A 16,513-nucleotide genomic window follows, 5' to 3' on the forward strand; every position below is an offset into this window, starting at 1 on the left:
CAAAAGCAGTTTTGTAATCCCAAGTGGCATTGTGTGTCGGTGTCTAATGCTTGTAAGTGGTGGTCCGTGAAGACTGGGTTGAAATCTTACTAGAATCTTGGAAGCGCTTGGTTTAGCTTGCTTCCCAGGAGCGAGAATGAGGCTGATATCCCGGCGGTCAACCAATTCGAGGAGGTCCTTGGACCAGGAGGTCGGTGGGTGCGGTTGACACAATGAAATGGCATCACGTAGAGGTGTAAGAATGGCCTCTGGGAGGGTATCAAGAATTAATGGTGTAATTCCGGCATCCCTCATAGCTTCCACCATCTGTACTGCACTCGTGCTTGGTTTCATAAATTTGAAGAATTGCTTAAACATAAGTGTTCTTGGGAGAATAGACTCCCATCGCCTGTCCTGTGACTTTTCCGCTTCGGACAATTGGGAGCCAGCGTAATAAACATCCGCTGGGGTGATGTAAGGAACCCTCCGTTCTCCAGTGAGACGTGATTGAATCCAGTTGACGACATCTGGCCTTACGGGTGGCTGAGGGATTGCAGGCCTCAGATTGAGATCTGATCTATTGGTTAGCTTTGTATCACAAAGGTGGTTCACGAACATACCGGAATCATGACGTTGATCAACGTCTTCTTGTATGCCCGCCTCATATATAGCGATGAAGCTGGGCCACCTGAGCCATCGAGCTATTTGACACATAATGACTCGGAGATCAGCACGGCCAGGAGATCTGAATTCTGGTGTCATGATATCAAGTTTTTCTTCCTCGAGAAGTAGGTGCAATCCCATAAACACATCAACAGCAACCTTGCGGCGGCTCTCCATGCTTTTGCCAAGTGAAGTTGGCATATAACCAACGGCTCCGAATGCCGTTTCGCCTAGTATAGAGGCCATATACTCTTTGGCCATAGATATATGTTTCGAAATGAAAGTTGTAGATGGTGTTTCGTCTCCAGGATCGTCCCCATCTTCATCCAGCGCCCACTCCCAACCTCCATTCATCATCCAAGTTGGACACCCTAACGAATTTGAAGTCTCAGCTTTTTCCAAGTATCTCCAATCCTCCGATTCTCTGATCGAGCCAAAAGTCCCCGAAGGGTGCCTTCTTCTTCGAAGAAGTTGTCGAGTTTTCTGTAAAGGCTTTGTGCCAGTCCAGCCGAGACTCAGAAACAAAGACAAAAGGAGGACGGTCATCGCAGGCCATTCGATATCGGTATTTGTCTCGCCGTGGCCTCCCATCCATTGCATACAGTGAAGCCAGCCAGCGAAGATGTGTTCACCAAGTGCATGTGGCAGAATGCTACGACAAACGTCCAGGACTCTCCGAGCGTGAGGTGACCGCGGTTCGAGCTGTATACGGAGCTCGTGAAGGCGACCCTCAGCATCGACAACATCAACAATGCCACCTTGTCGCGGATGCCGTACACCGACAATGCTGCCATTACTGAGGTCAATAACCTCAGACTTTCTCTGAGTAACATCACGGTCCACAACTCTGCCACAATATTGCAAACTCCTAGTGTTATCGACGAAAAGAAGTGAAAGCGAGATTTTTGTAAGGACACTCCACGGTGCCTGGGTACTTAGTTCGTGCCGGCCATCCATCGATTCCGACAGGATTAGGATCGCAGAATGGTCACCGTCCATTAGTTTGCAAGAGTCAACGACATTTTGAGCATGTCGTCTGTCAACAACGGTGGCTACGACGGTTGTACCGTCGGGTTTGTTCTTCTTCCCTTGCTTGGTGCCCATATTAGTCCCACGCTGAATACCCAGCTCCAGTGTGAGAAGTTGAAGACGTCTCTCGGTAGCATCCTGAATGCCAATGAGAAGTTGGCTTTGGTCATGGCCGTCGATTGCAAACGGAGGCGCCACCAAAATGAAGACCTTGGTTTGGGTTCGGGCTGGCTTATCCGAGTATCGAACATTGGAATTATTCATAGGTACGCTGTGAAGTTTAGTAAACAGTATTTCATGCTGTAGCCCATCAAACTCATGATCATCTAGACCCATGTTGTAAAACCCTTCGTCGAGGCCTTCATAGAAAGGTGCCGCTAACAGACTGCTCAGACTAGGATGAATCTGATGGGCGTAGTTGGCACTAAGGCGTGCATGGCTTCCTTGTGATTCATGCCTCCTAGCCCCGACATGACTGGATAACAGCGGCTGATCCGGCAATATGGCTCTTTCATGCGACGCAGACAAGTCCGCTCTCGCCAACATGGAGCTGACCCTACGAGAGCTCCTCCGCGCAACACCACTGCCTTCCTTGTCTTGTTGTTCTAATGATGACACAAGGTCAATCATGGGCTTTTCAAGGCGCTCACTCTTTCTCGGCCGCTTTCCTGGAAGAGGTGCTCCAAAGCTTTCTCGCAGGTTGGGCTGGACAGGTGTGCCAGGAGTACTAGCAAATGCAGGAGGCATGGAACTACGACGCCGGGCAGTCTTTGATTTAGCATCTTTCTGTCGAGCAAGAAAACGGTCTTCATGCTGCAGGTACGTGAGGCGCCAGACAGTGTATTCACTAGTTTCGCGGTTGATTGTCACCGCAATGATCAGAGGTTGACTTAGATCTTGTGTCAAGGCGCCAGGAATTTTGATCTCTTCCACATGGAGAACTTCTTCAGCTGAATCGAGGAATGCCAGCTTCTTAGTTGCTGTCTGCCTTAAGCTCTTGCCATTTTGGGGCTCTTGGTTTGTGACGACCAGTCCCAATTCCAACAGCGGGTCAGTCAATGAAACAAGGCGTGGCCAGCGGGACTCGGGTTGTTCCAGCGGAGCTTCCCAAAGGTTATCTAAAGTCGAGCTCAGACGAAGTGGAAGTGCCTTCGGTTTCCCAAGGCCTTCCACAGAAAACGCGGTCAATTGAGAGCTATTGAATGCTGTCAACTGCGAAGAGACGAAGGAATTCGGCGGCACTCGAGGAAACTTGAAGGAAATTGGCGCAACACTCTCAGCTTTTTGCTTTCGTTGAATGATAACTCCAACTGGGCCTGCGAATGCTGTTTCAACTTCGAATGGCATATGGACAATATGACTGGTGCCAGAGAGGAAATATATGTGCGCCTGTGTCTTGAGGAAGACAACCAACGCTTTAGACAAAGCGGGCCGCTGGTCCGATTGTGCCTCTTCCTCTTGTGTAGATTTGTCGTCCTTGGAAGCCGGAAAGTATGCTAGGAGAGCCTGTATGACAGGTTCTTTTTCGAGTTCGAATCTGAAGGTCTTTCGAAATATTCCACCTCGACACCATATGACGCACTGTTCCGTCGAAAGGATTTCATCTTCGAGATCTCCATCGAGTCGATCCTCTGTTGAAATATCCCATGTATAGGACGTTGGGGGTGGATTCGGCGGTAACAATTGTTCGTTAATGGCATGTTGAAGCCCTGAGGGCTGGTGCAACCCCAGGGACTTCACCGTCGCCATGTTTCAATGCCCGCCATAAGCTGCTTCAGCGCGAGAAACAAGCGATCCTTCAAGGAATTACCAATGGTTTCTCGAGAAGAAAATGATGGTCGGTCGTCTCTTGAGGAAGGAGAGAGATTTGAATATATTTTGCTGCGCGTCAAGATATTGTTTACTTTATGTTGGATCTGTCAGTGGTGCACTGCGCCCCGCGAAGGTGCCCTGGTCCTACCTATCATGAGTGCTAAGTTAGATGGTGGGGCTACCTAGTAGGTACCTTAGGCGCGAATACACCCTTCAGTCGTTCTTGGCGCGTCCAGAACCGAAGCTCTTTGAAGCTCCACTGCCTCGTGACGTAGCTGCAAGGTACAAGGTACCTCTACCGACCTTTTGCGCATCGGACCTTTGGAAGCTGTCATAGCTTTGGGTCAGGGCTCTCAACAACTACTTAGAACAACCCAGCAACTTTCCAGCACATACAAACGCTCTCGTTCGGGGTTTTATAGCTTTCCAGAATGATATCATTGTTGTCATTGCAATGACGGAGCAGTCACCGCAACCGAGCCATGAGTTGGCGCGCGATACCGATGCCCAACCGTCGGAGCATGAGCCAGCAATAGCCGCCAACGAAACGTTCCCGTTTGTAGAAAACAAAGTTCCAGACGATGTCGCGCACGAGAAAGATGCTGAATCAGGAGATGCGACGGGCAAGGAAGGGGGTACCGAAGCCAGAGATGTAAAGAATGAGGAAAGCAATGATAAAAAGTCGGGCCACGATGAAGACAATGAAGAAGAAGAAGATGACGATGACGATGAAGCTGACGATGAAGACGACGACGACGATGACGACGAAGATGATGATGAGGAGGAGGATGATGAGGATGAGGAACCAAGACTCAAATATGCTCGGTTAACTCAACACCTTAACGGAGTGTATCGAAACGGCGATGCAACTAGCGCGTTTCTTGTCGCGGGAGATAAAATGGTAGGTTACGTTTGTGTCGGGGCATGTCAGCTTGCTAATGTCTATCCAGATAGTTGGAACGCATAATGGCAATATCGTAAGTCTTGGACAGGCGGTCAACGCGACTCTCACTAATTCCGGGCCAGCACATTGTTCAGCTCCCCATGTTCCAATCCATGAGAGTATACCATGCGCACTCAGCCTCAGTTACCTCTATATCAATATCTCCGTACCCTCCTCCATTGCCGACTGAGAAGAAGCCGGAAGCAGCGCCAAGGCATACGACATCTAGCAACGCTACTGTCTCCTCTGGCCGCCAGGCCGATGCATCTCCGGCGGCAGCCTCCAGAAGACCCCGTGAAGCGTCACAAATCCCCAGGACGCCATCTAACGATATTTATGTGGCGACTTCCTCTTTGGATGGCAATGTATGTGTGCAGTCTCTTATTGATATGAAGGATGTCCAGCTGCGGAACTTTGCCCGGCCCGTTCAAGCTGTGGCTCTGTCGCCAGAATTCAAGGCAGATCGTACCTATTTGTCAGGAGGACTTGCTGGTCAGCTCATTCTTACCGCCGGAGGTGGTCCGGGTCGCAGTACCTCGACAACAACTGGAACTGCTGCGGCCACAGCTTCCGGCTGGCTGGGTAGTATGGGACTTGGCAGCAATAGTGGCAAAGACACTATCTTACACTCTGGCGAAGGAGCTATCAGCACTATTAAATGGTCCCTGTCTGGGAAATATGTGGTGTGGCTCAATGAACATGGAATCAAAATTATGCGGTCAAAGCTCCACCTCGAGAGCGCAGACATAGAAGATGCTTGGAAACGAGTTGGGCACATTGATCGCCCACAAACTGATGAATGGGAGACCATGGCAAGTGTATGGAAAGGCCGCGTTGAATGGATCGATGAACAAGCTGTTGAACTGGATGAATCTGACCAGAGCAATGTTGATAAAGGGCTATCTCCTGCTGCACACAAGCTCAGAGAACAGGCTGCAACGGGCAAGAAGAATATCGAGCGGTTGCTTGTAGGTTGGGGTGGGACGATATGGATCATACACGTTCATCCAGGAGGCGTCGGTGTCGGCCGGCACGCTGGCGAGAAGACTGTTGGCCGTGCTGAAATTGTTAAAATGTAAGTTTTGCAGTGAATATGGTCTCCTTGAGTTAAATCTGACCTGACACAGACTTCGGATGGATTGCATCATTTCCGGCATTTCGTTATATACCCATAACCTTTTATTAGTACTCGCGTATTGCTTGCCTGAAGACGAGGACGAGGATGAGGATTCCGGATCGATTCCAAACTCGCCAGACAAGAAGCATAAATCCAAACCTTCAACAGGAAGCGAGCCCTCTGGCGGTGTTCGCCGCCGACAGAATAACCAGCCGCCTGAACTCCGCCTTATCGATCTCAACTCCCAGGCCGAAGCCGACAAAGACAGTTTGAGCGTCAGTCGTTACGAGAGATTGTCATCAGGTGATTACCACTTAGGTGTTTTGCCTGCACGCAATGCTGCGTCTGCAATCGCTTCATCTCGGGGCGCTCTGGAGGCGATCGCTGGGATCGGCACGGATATGTGGAATGCGGCCATCAACCCTCGCTCCCTATTCAGTTCCGGAGCTAGCACGCGTAGCCGAGGGAGCGGTGATGATTCTAGTCTCGTAGGGAGTACGGCAGGGACGATTCGACCCGGCAACAATCAAAGACTTTCCCCCACCGTTCATTCTGGCCTTGTCAAACCAGGCGTGAAGATCTTCATACATAGTCCGTATGACTGCATCCTCGCGACCAGGCGAGATCTGAGTGATCATTTGGGATGGCTTCTAGAGCGCCAGCACTACCAGCGTGCCTGGGAGTTACTCGATGAACACCCGGAGATCATGGCACCGCTAAACGAAAGGGCTAATGATGGTACTCCTTTGACTCCCACACTGAACCAGGAGCCTAGTGACGAATTCAATGATGACGAATCTGTCGTCGATTCGCAACTGCGAGATTTCTATTCTTCGGCAGAGCGAGAGAAAAGGCGTATCGGAGAACTCTGGATACAGGAGCTTATTGAAGAGAATAACTGGGCATCTGCTGGTAAAGTGTGTGGCCAGGTGCTCAAGACGCCTGACAGATGGGAGAAGTGGGTTTGGACATTTGCTGGTGCGAAGAAATTCGATGCTATCACGGACTACATTCCCACAGAGCCCATGCATCCGCCCCTTCCTTCGACTATTTATGAAGTTGTACTTGGCCATTATATTCAAAACGACAAGCCAAGGTTTAGGGAGCTATTGGATCGTTGGTCACCTGAGCTTTTCGACATTAAAACAATCACAACTGCGCTGGAGAACCAGCTCAAATATCGAGACGTGCGCGAAGACAGCATCGACGAAGGGGAAAAGGGGCGAGACTGGAGGATCGTAATAGAGAGCTTGGCAAGGTTACACGAGGCCAACGGACGACATCGCGAGGCTCTCAAATGCTATATCAAGCTCCATGATGCGGATTCGGCTTTCAGGTTGATTAGAGACAACCACCTTGCAGAAGCTGTTGAAGACGATATTCCTAGCTTCATTGGCCTCAGAGTTCCATCAGGTAAAGTCAACGAAATGGCAGCAGAGGAGCTTGATGAAGCGACATCAGAAGCCATCACACTGCTCGTTGACGAAGCTCAGCATGGTCTCCTGCGCCCTGATATTGTGGTGGAGCAACTACTCTCCAAGAAGCTCAACCTGTACATATACTTCTATTTCCGAGGTCTATGGAAGGGCGATGGCATTCAGGAACATAGTGGAGAGAATGTGGACCGGCTGGTGATGGACAGTCAATCTTTGGTTGACAACTTCGCGGATTTGGCTGTACATTTGTTTGCGACCTTCGACCGGGCGTTGCTTATGCAGTACCTGAAGACTTCGGTCTCCTATACATTTGAAAAGGCAACCCTAAGCCCCTCTCTCTCCCCCCTCCAAAAAAAACCATCATGGCGCTCTAGCTACTAACTCAGTGTAGGCTGTTCAAGAGTGTGAGACGTTCTCATACTACGACGAGCTCGTGTTTCTATACTCCAAAACGGGCCAAATGAAACGAGCTCTGTACCTCATCATCGATCGTCTAAAGAATGTTCACAAAGCAATTGAGTTTGCTAAAGAACAGGACGACCCTGACCTATGGGAAGACCTACTTAAATACAGCATGGACAAACCCAGCTTCATTCGAGGTCTGCTGGAGCAAGTCGGTACAGCTATCAACCCAATTACTGTAGTGCAGCGAATTCCCGAGGGACTCGAGATTGAGGGTCTCAGGGAGGGGCTTACGCACATGATGAAGGAACACGAGATCCAGTACAGTATTAGTTCGGGCGTTGCAAGAGTCCTTCGCAGCGAGGTTGCCACGGCGCAGAACGAGCTTCGAGCTGGTCAACGTAAGGGTATCAAGTTCGAGGTAGTTATTCAGGAACAGGAACATGTGGATATACAAGTCAAGGATGTTTCCACGGACCCCGACAATCCAGAACCCAACCCTTCTCACCCATCTACGGCCCATGATCACAGAGTGCCGAAACCGGGACACTGCGCAAGATGTCACGAACCATTTACAGAGTTCGAGATGGAAACATTAGTTGGGTATGCTTGCGGGCATGTGTTTCACGTGAGTCATCTCCTGGAGATGTTGCATGGGAACAAGAAAGTGGATGTTGATTTAGGCAATGGCTCTGAGGAGGGAAGTCGGTACTCCATAGGCATGAAGGTGATGAGAGCGCGATTACTGAAGGATAAGATGAAAGGGGGCTGCCCTGTATGTCATGTCAAAGAGTAAAGATATCAGGACATAAAGGGTTTATACGTGACGGCGCATAGAGAGGTCAGTCTTAGCACACTAGTTTGGATAGTTTCACGGCGTACAATAAAGACACATATGATGGTAGCAAATCCGAGTTCTTTTCAGAGTACCTAGGTACAGCACAGCGCGTATTAAGTCCCTCACTCGGTTCCGACAAGCCAGAAAATCCATAACAATCCTGTACGTGCCACCATTCTACTTGCTGCAGGCTCTTGAACCAACGACCATTGATATTTCCATGTCAAACCATCCAACACTATCCGTTTCTCTCTAGCGTGAAAGATATATCCGAGTATAGAGTGAGCATGATGAATGCATGTGGAAGCATGATAGAAGTTTTGTTTTAGAAGATGACAGCAATGAGCATGCCAGCGATGGCGAGTGCGGCACCAGGAGCAAGCATCTTAGCTGCTGCGCTGGCAGTGACACCAGGGGTGCCGGTAGGAGTGCTCTCGTCGGTCTCCTCGGCAGAGGAAGGGTAAGTGTCTGTGGCAGTGTCAGAGACAACGGACTCGTACCGGGTCTCAGAGTCAGTCACGACGACAGCGGTGTCAGAGACGGAGGATCCGTAGGCGGCGGTGGTGGTCTGGACGCCGGGCACATCGGTGACACTGTTGACAGCAGAAGGGGAAGGGTTCTCGACGCTGGCGGAGTTGGTAAGGCCAGGGTTGGTCTCCTGCTTGCCAGAGGCAGAACCAGGTCCAGAGATGTAGCTGGGACCGGAGGGAGAGGGGATAGGGATAACAGGGACACCAGTAGACGGAGATCCAGTCTGATCAGCAGGAGGAATGGCCTCTGTGGAAGCAGAGGTACCCTGGGCGCCGACGGAGATAGCGGAGCTGCCAGGAGGAGTACCTCCAGTGGGAGCAGTGGGAATATCGGCGGCAGAGGAAGGCTGCATCGCGATGCTGTAAGGCACGGAGGTGACTTGATTGCACTGGGTCTCGTGGGTGACAGTGCAGATGTTCATGGTAGAGACAATAGTGCCTACCATCAGTCAGCATATGCCATATCAAAGGTAATAGAAATGCATACCGTCAGAGACTGTATAACCAGAATCAGTCACAGCAGTTTCAGTGGTGGTATGAGCAGCTGGGCAAGTGTTAGTGCAAATATAATATCACGAGACCTATGAGGTTACAAACACAGACAAGTAGCAGTCTCGCCCCCAGTTGCGGCGACAGAGGCAGCACAGAAAGCCAGAATGGTGGCGACGGCCTTGAGCTTGAGAACAGCCATTGCGAAGGTGGTGAGTCTGTTGATTATCGAAGAGATTAGCAAGTGTTCCGTGAGGCGCGGTGGAGGAGAGGAGAGGACAGCGCGAGGCGCGTGTGTGAGAAAAGCGGTGGAGGTGACGGAGCACAAGTGCAGAATGCTTCAAGAGACGCACAGAGTGCAAATCTGAAGTTGAATGAAAACTCACAGGTTTGGTGTTTGAAAGATATTGTAGTGCAAGTGACTGTATGCAAAGGGTAATGCAAAAGGGTGTTGAGGTGCACGATCGATGCAGTGAAGAGAAGATGAGAGAGAGGGTGAAGAAGAGAACAAGAGAAGTGGAAAAATCAAATGACGAGAGGATTCCTTTTCTACCTCGACGCAGAGGTAAACAATAGCAGAGGCCCCTGCTTTAGTTTGGCTGCAAGTGTCAGTCCGTTGACAGTGACGGACCTTCGCAGTGACGAGCAGCTGGCGAGTTATGGTTTCAAGGGGCAACGGTTCAACAGCAATAAGGATGAATAGGTAACATCTAGTAATTATTACATGTAGGTAACTATATATACTGATAGAATACTAAAGCAACAGCCGTTATTTGGTGGTACCGACTCTTTGTTGCACTACGTGGTGTTGAGGCATCCCGTCGCGCTTTTGGTGTTTGCCCCTGAGCTGGAGGTTGAGTCACAAAGTCCCTTCATAAAGGGTCTTAACAATAGCCATAGTTGCCGGGGCGAGAACTTAACGATGGTTTGATATTTCTGGGTGTCATTTCTTGGGGGGTTTTCTATTTGGTTACTTGAATGAGTGTTGTTGGATCTGTTGCTGGTATATGCTAGTAGGTTTCTTGGGAGCCCTGCACGTTCTCAGGTAGCTACTATACACAAATTGGTTCAAGTTCCTACATTCATATGCATATTTATCCAAGCCTTCGACGTAGCTATCAAACGTCAGAAATATACAAGTCTTCAGAGCAGCTCTGCACTGTAACTCTGCTCATCGAAACTGATCCTTGGCATAAGGAACTGCCGCCCACATACTTGACCTCGGTCAACAGCATTGTGTTTTACAGCTCATGTCTAGTCACTCTTGCCACTTAGATTCAAAGACATTCATTCTCTACATGAATTTGCGAGACTGCGGGCCCTGTCCTACGTTGCAACCGCAGCGGCATCTCGCATTTCTGCACACAACATAAGCCATATCTGTCTGAGATAGATTAACGATTCACATCTTCTCCCAGCAACTTTTGCTATAGTATCCTCAGTCTAGACTCACGAAATCTGCTGAGCAACATGCGGGTCCCCTCGCTCAGCATGAATACGATGCTTCAACAAGACTCAGGGTAATCTCACATACCTAGGCTGTGCTATTGTCTCTCCAACACGTGTCTGGACAGTCCACTTGTGTCGTGCCACTTGCATGTGCTTCAGAGTGAGTACCCGATGAAGGACAGGCAGTCTCCGAGAAGAGTTATGCAAAGTACCTATATGTAACTCTGTTGGCATGGGGAGGACAGGTTGAGGTTTGTCTAAGCGAAAGAGTGGGTTCTGTGACAAAACGGTATGTCTCAGGGTCCTTTGCATCTGCCTACAACATTCTCACACCAAGACATCGAGAGCATGAATTGCGATTAGAGTTGTGGCCACATAAGCAATATACCTGGTTATGCAAGTGTTTAAAAGCAACATTATTCTACTGCGCCATTATGTAAAGTATTGAGGCACTATAAACGGGATCTCGGATGTATAGGGTAAACCGTATAGCTAGCTAATGGGGAACAAAAAGAGGATACACAATGATGGATTCTAACCATCTTCAATGGACGAACAGGGAATCGAACCCTGGACCACTCCCAGATTCTTCAGGTGAATTATGCTAAGGGAGTATTATACCACTAAACCATTCGCCCGGTTGGATATTGGGCAGAAACCAAATCGCTGTCCATGTTCGCTGCAGGGAATTGTGGAAAAAGTCTTTACTCAACTTGGTACACAAATTTCATGATATATCTCTTATCCTGATGCTCTCATCGCAATTGATTTCTCATGTCCTCAAATGTAATATTATGAGCTCATATTCTGCCCACCATCGTACAAAGAGAAAAGTAAATCCCCAATCCTAGCATTTAGGTATTGACCTCTCCTGTTATCAAGTCCTTCCAGTCACCTACCATGAGAAGGGCTGCACTTGAAGCCTTCGAGCTGAAAGGATAAATGAGATGTCCCTTTTAGCCTTCGAACAGTGGTCTCAGTCGTCTGAGATGTCCGGTAGTCGATAATATCGTAGTTACCAGCACACCATAACAGACCAACATGACCAGCCGGGTTATGAGATCAGGAAGAACCAATATTAATACCCCTAGACAGAGAAAACTCATAGAAAAACCGTTTACGAGAGTTCTCAGAGGAACAATGGGAGCGGCAGGTGGTGCTTGATTGACTCCAGGAACATTTGTTGCCGTCCCGTGTGATAGGGCGAGGAGGTCTGACGCACCAAGGAATTGAGTTTCTTCGTCTATCAAAATCTGCCTATGGTTCAGATAAGTTTTGTAAGCTTGTATCTCGTCATTCGTTGGTGGTGGTCGCTTTTGCATGTATTCTAGTGTCGACATCGCCATTTCTGACTCAGTTAGATAAAGTCGTGCCCGGGTCTTTGATGCACTCACTGTACTTGGAAAGAATATCATTTATTCTTTCCATAAGATTTACCCTATCTTGATGGATCTGGTGGCCAAGCCGCCGTTCTTCCCGAGCAGATACAGGTATATGCGCCCCAAATCGTGTAGTGATGGAATCCATGCGTATTAGTTCTTCCTCCAACATCCCAAGTTGGTCTTGATAACGCAATAGGTTGCGGTGAAGCAGCCAGTCGAATCTTCGATATATGGGTATCAGTTGCGGTTCAGCTCGGCCAGAAATCCTGGCTGCGATAGATGCGTATCCATCCAGAGCTTCGATTGGGAGGTTTCCATTAGGCACAGCCATTTCGTCCTGGGTTTCTGGGTAAGAGGCGTCGTATGAAGTATCATATGAAGGATTTTGATTAACAGTAGGAGGTTCCGATTTACTGGTCGTTTGGTTCAAATATGTAAATCCAGGATGATAAGATTGCTCGATGAGTGGAAAACCCGATTGCTGAGGCGAAAAGGGGTCTTGTGATGGAGGATAGCCAGATGGTGTATGGTTTGGTCCCCAACCAGCGTATGACATAGGACTAACAGGAGACTGAGGATAGTTGATAATGGAAACAGTTGTTGGATCATATGCCGAAGGCACTGCTTTACGTCCGCTGGGAGTATTCTTAAAATAGTTCGATTCCGGGGATGATGTAAAGGCGTCATGGGGGACAAAGTATGGATCAGGCCCGGATGATGATACACTGGCAGGTCGACGTGCTCCCCTGTTCTTCATGTTCCTAGCTTCCCTTAGCATCTTGCTTCTGCTGCCGGTGGGCTTAGTTACGGCTGCGTCGTCGTTGGGTGTTGGCTGCGTAACGGCGGACCCGCTGACAGTTCGTTGAACGTTTGAACGGGTGTGATGTAGTTTGGATGACGAACTAGGCGGTGTTGGATAGTGAGTAGCACCTTCACTAGGCGGCTGACTGGTTGTTTCTTCACAGTCTTCAACTTTCGATTGCTGTGATACTGTTTCTTGGATGGCGCCCTCCGAAGAAGGCCATGATGGCCGGGGTCTTGTTTGTGCCCTGTCGCTCATTGTGAGCTGGCGCTGTTGGTCCTTTGCGAAATGGTATTTTGATCAACTCGCGTGGATGTTTTGTTAGATAAACCCCGCGCTCGCTTTATCAAAGACTCGTCACTGTAATATTGAGGTGTCACCGTGCGATAAACGTGGTGTCCTTGAAGCCTTCACTGAAGCATAGGAGGCATCCCAGCAATGGCGGCCGTCTGTTGAGGCTGTGATAAAGCTGAACACAGCGTTTGACAGGATTGTAGCACCCGGAAACTGACGCCAGAATCCGCGAGCAACCGTAGATATGTCAGCCTAATAGTCTAGTGAGATTGGACATTAAAGCGTGGAGAAGGTAAGACGAAGAAAAGTTCCCGATAACTTTGAATGGGGCTTTAAAATGACAGGTATCGAGAGTAAATGCGGGAGAGCTGATGAGAGTGTAAGCTTCAAAACTTCTTGAAGCTAATAAATCGGCACAAGATGACGACGCGATGATATGTCTCCTATTCATTCAGTCAATGCGCTCGCCTGACTGCCTTGTTTCCAGCGGCGACGGCGTGAGAAGCTGAGCCGCGGAGGCCGGCTGAGCACTTAAGCTTGCCATTGGAGTATGAATTAGTGATGGTGGGGAGTCCGAGTGTTGGGTGGTATCAGAAGCAATGACTGTCGCATGTGAAGTGGTGTTGAGAGCAGTCATCCAACCATCCAATGCAAGTAGGCAAGTAATGAGAGCCGAAGAAAGAAAAAGAGGGACACTCTTTCGGCTGATATGGAATCGAGCCAAGTTCACATAGAAATAAGAGGTGGAAGATTATTCAAACGCATGAGTTTTGGTTATGATGAATATTTTTTTTAACAAGAAAAGAAAAATCATAAAGATCAAATGCAAATACCAAGAGATACAGAAACCATAGACAGACAAAGGCTGACAGGCATTTGAGACCCCGGTCTTTGAGGCACGTGATTAGAATTGATCTTTAGGTACTAAGGTAGGTTCTTAGGTAGGTTCTGTACGGATGGATATTCGCTACGATAAGAATTGATAGCTCCACCCGAGCTTTAAAAAGAACATCCAATGATTGCTTCAAGTCCCCCTTAAAAGACCAATTGAGTTAGAGTAACTATGGTTTTGAGGCCATTTTGATTGCATGCATATGATCAGCCTTATTCGAACTGCCAAGTCATAGTGCATTCTGCCGCAACCCCCCGTTACGTCCCTCCAACCAAAACACCTCCACACCAAGCAGATTTGAGAGCTTGGGGTCTTGATTGACATCGCTGTATCAGACCACACAAGCTCGAGCGGATTCCGAGAAGCCTTATCCTGCAGATATATGACCAGGAACTTCCACGTCTTATCACCATGTCACGAATATCAACGTCTATCCTCAGCAGGTATCTGTTGAAAGGACAGGTACCTCGTCAAGGGTGTATCAGTACGCGCCATGCATCCAGACACACATCACTACCATCGGCAGCGATAGCCATCGCCAATACGACAAGGCGGCTGCATGCTGCTCCTGAAGTTGTCACACCATGTCCCGAGCAACCAGTGCCTTTACGGAAGCAGCTCAAGGATGAAGCCAAGAAGGCCAAGAAGCAAGGCAAAAAGAAGCCAAAGGGTGATTCTCAAACTGTTCATGGCTGGGAATTGACCGTTGGTATCGAGATTCACGCTCAGTTGAACACTGCCCGCAAGTTATTCTCGCCAGCTGTCACATCTTTCAACGATGAACCCAATAGCCATGTTGCTCTTTTCGATGTTGCTATGCCAGGAAGCCAGCCCTTATTCCAAAAGGAAACCTTAATTCCCGCTTTGCGTGCAGCCTTGGCCTTGAACTGCGAAGTCCAAGAGGTCAGTCGATTTGACCGGAAACACTATTTCTGGTGGGATCAGCCCTCTGGATACCAGATCACTCAATACTATGAGCCCTTTGCCAAGAATGGACATATTACGCTTCTAGCTCGAGATGGAATTTCTCCTCAAGATGGCGAAAGTGTGACGATCGGAATCAAGCAGGTTCAGCTCGAGCAGGATACTGCCAAGACGCTGGCTCAGGCTGGCAAGGTTCAATGGCTCGACTTCAACCGTGTTGGTGTTCCTCTTATTGAGATTATTACTGAGCCCGAACTTCACCACCCTCGTACTGCTGCCGTCCTTGTGCGAAAGATTCAGATGCTGTTGAATACCGTCGATGCCTGCGTATCGGGTATGGAAACAGGAGGTCTGCGAGCTGATGTCAACGTTTCTGTTCGACGAACTGATGGATCAAACCCATCTCTCGGCACAAGAACCGAAATCAAGAACCTGAGTACCATCAAAGCGGTTGAGGACGCTATCATTGCAGAGCGTGACCGTCAAATCCGCGAGTTAGAAGCCGGACGCTCTATTCCCAGTGAAACTCGCGGTTGGTCTATAGGGTCTACTGAAACACGGCGACTGCGTGGAAAAGAGGGCGAAGTTGACTATCGATATATGCCAGACCCTGATATCGCGCCTCTTGTCATTGGAAACGACCTTGTAGGCCACTTGCGTCAGTCCCTGGCTGTCACTCCTGATTCGGAGCTGGACACTCTGATTGCCCGATTTGGTCTTACGGCCAAGGATGCGTTGTCTCTGATTAACCTGGAGAATGGCTCACGTGTTCAATACTACTATAAGGTCCTTCACTCCATCCAGGGCAAGTTTTCGGAAGATTTCAGCGAGGCCGAGATGCCCGAGGTCAAGAGCTATTCTGCTCTGGTGGGTAACTGGATCATACACGAACTTGGCCGTCTGACTACCTACAAGGCTGGCCCACTTGCAGCCCGAGATCTGACATTCACGCCACAAGGAGACTGTGAGCAAGTTCCTGACTCAGACCTGTCACAGCTCCTTTATCATCTGATACGCAAACAAATCACGGGCAAAGTTGCCAAGGAACTTCTCTTTGCCATCTATCTAAAGGAGATCGAAGGTGGAGTCACTCAGGCAATTACAGAGAACGATTTGTGGTTCAACGAGATTCCTGAAGAGGAATATGAGCAGTTGGCTGATGAGGCCATGGAAGGAGAGCACAAGATCTTAGAAGAGTTCGCTAGCTCAGAGACATTTCCTCAGGGCAAGCTCATGTTCCTTGTGGGAAAGATGATGCGACTCGGACCTACTGAGCGCATTGTTCCTGCAAATGCTGAACGTGTCATGAGGGCAAAGGTAGAGGGTCTTCGAGACCGGTGATTCAACCAATGCCAGAGGGAATGTAACATTGATCAATAACACAATTCTTCTCCCGTCACCTGAAGTGTTCACCTAAGAACATCGTACCACCGCATTCTTGATTGACGATGGCTTTTAGCCCACGACTAAAGATAGTTTACCAGTCCAACAATGAGGCTTTGGCCGGGCATCACTGGTGTCACCAAGGCTTC

The 16,513-nt window shown here is 49.0% G+C and overlaps 5 protein-coding genes and 1 non-coding gene across 8 annotated transcripts in view; 2 read left to right on the plus strand and 4 right to left on the minus strand.

The window, feature by feature from the left end:
• Positions 1–3,433, minus strand: part of FVEG_04711 (anaphase-promoting complex subunit 1) — a gene marked incomplete at its 3' end in the record, with an annotated part of 5,997 nt that extends 2,564 nt beyond the window's left edge. The window contains exons 1-2 of the mRNA XM_018892564.1: positions 600–3,433; positions 91–551 (exon numbers count right to left, since the gene is read on the minus strand). Coding sequence (XP_018749280.1) covers positions 91–551; positions 600–3,420 — 3,282 coding nt within the window. The 5' untranslated portion in view covers positions 3,421–3,433. The remainder of the gene's footprint in view (positions 1–90; positions 552–599) is intronic.
• A 364-nt stretch (positions 3,434–3,797) lies between these two features.
• Positions 3,798–8,354, plus strand: FVEG_04712 (hypothetical protein). 2 transcript variants are annotated; one of them, XM_018892565.1, is made up of 5 exons: positions 3,798–4,384; positions 4,434–4,460; positions 4,510–5,501; positions 5,554–7,297; positions 7,371–8,354. In XM_018892565.1, exons 1-5 carry the CDS (start codon positions 3,938–3,940, stop codon positions 8,175–8,177), a joined length of 4,017 nt encoding a protein of 1,338 aa, XP_018749281.1. In that variant the 5' UTR covers positions 3,798–3,937; the 3' UTR covers positions 8,178–8,354. The 2 variants fall into 2 exon arrangements, with proteins under 2 accessions (XP_018749281.1, XP_018749282.1); XM_018892566.1 differs by having other exon boundaries at positions 5,554–8,316.
• A 190-nt stretch (positions 8,355–8,544) lies between these two features.
• Positions 8,545–9,440, minus strand: FVEG_04713 (hypothetical protein; the record flags this gene model as incomplete). The annotated part of the gene is made up of 3 exons (XM_018892567.1): positions 8,545–9,188; positions 9,237–9,293; positions 9,347–9,440. 3 exons carry the CDS (start codon positions 9,438–9,440, stop codon positions 8,545–8,547), a joined length of 795 nt encoding a protein of 264 aa, XP_018749283.1.
• Positions 9,441–11,056: 1,616 nt separating this feature from the next.
• FVEG_04714 (hypothetical protein) lies at positions 11,057–13,982 on the minus strand. 2 transcript variants are annotated; one of them, XM_018892569.1, is made up of 3 exons: positions 12,878–13,982; positions 12,082–12,830; positions 11,057–12,035 (listed from the first exon to the last, which is right to left on the minus strand). In XM_018892569.1, exons 2-3 carry the CDS (start codon positions 12,824–12,826, stop codon positions 11,644–11,646), a joined length of 1,137 nt encoding a protein of 378 aa, XP_018749285.1. In that variant the 5' UTR covers positions 12,827–12,830; positions 12,878–13,982; the 3' UTR covers positions 11,057–11,643. The 2 variants fall into 2 exon arrangements, with proteins under 2 accessions (XP_018749285.1, XP_018749284.1); XM_018892568.1 differs by having other exon boundaries at positions 12,082–13,982.
• FVEG_15529 lies at positions 11,236–11,325 on the minus strand. The gene has a single exon. It is a non-coding gene; the product is annotated as a tRNA-Ala (tRNA).
• A 486-nt stretch (positions 13,983–14,468) lies between the features above and the next one.
• Positions 14,469–16,462, plus strand: FVEG_04715 (aspartyl-tRNA(Asn)/glutamyl-tRNA (Gln) amidotransferase subunit B; the record flags this gene model as incomplete). The annotated part of the gene is made up of 1 exon (XM_018892570.1): positions 14,469–16,462. One exon carries the CDS (start codon positions 14,469–14,471, stop codon positions 16,320–16,322), a length of 1,854 nt encoding a protein of 617 aa, XP_018749286.1. The 3' UTR covers positions 16,323–16,462.
• Positions 16,463–16,513: the final 51 nt, after the last annotated feature.

Source organism: Fusarium verticillioides, chromosome 4 (genome assembly GCF_000149555.1).
Source record: "Fusarium verticillioides 7600 chromosome 4, whole genome shotgun sequence".
Lineage (NCBI taxonomy): Eukaryota > Fungi > Ascomycota > Sordariomycetes > Hypocreales > Nectriaceae > Fusarium > Fusarium verticillioides.

What these genes read in the sequence shown, in the direction of transcription:
- FVEG_04714 (XM_018892568.1), bottom strand. Translation starts at nt 13,129, where the DNA reads ATGAGCGACAGGGCACAAACAAGACCCCGGCCATCATGGCCTTCTTCG. An exon ending in TGATATTCTTTCCAAGTACA is followed by an intron (nt 12,036 to 12,081) that starts GTGAGTGCATCA and finishes TAACTGAGTCAG; the next exon opens with AAATGGCGATGTCGACACTA.
- FVEG_04712 (XM_018892565.1), top strand. Translation starts at nt 3,938, where the DNA reads ATGACGGAGCAGTCACCGCAACCGAGCCATGAGTTGGCGCGCGATACC. An exon ending in GAACGCATAATGGCAATATC is followed by an intron (nt 4,461 to 4,509) that starts GTAAGTCTTGGA and finishes ATTCCGGGCCAG; the next exon opens with CACATTGTTCAGCTCCCCAT. An exon ending in TCTCCTATACATTTGAAAAG is followed by an intron (nt 7,298 to 7,370) that starts GCAACCCTAAGC and finishes AACTCAGTGTAG; the next exon opens with GCTGTTCAAGAGTGTGAGAC.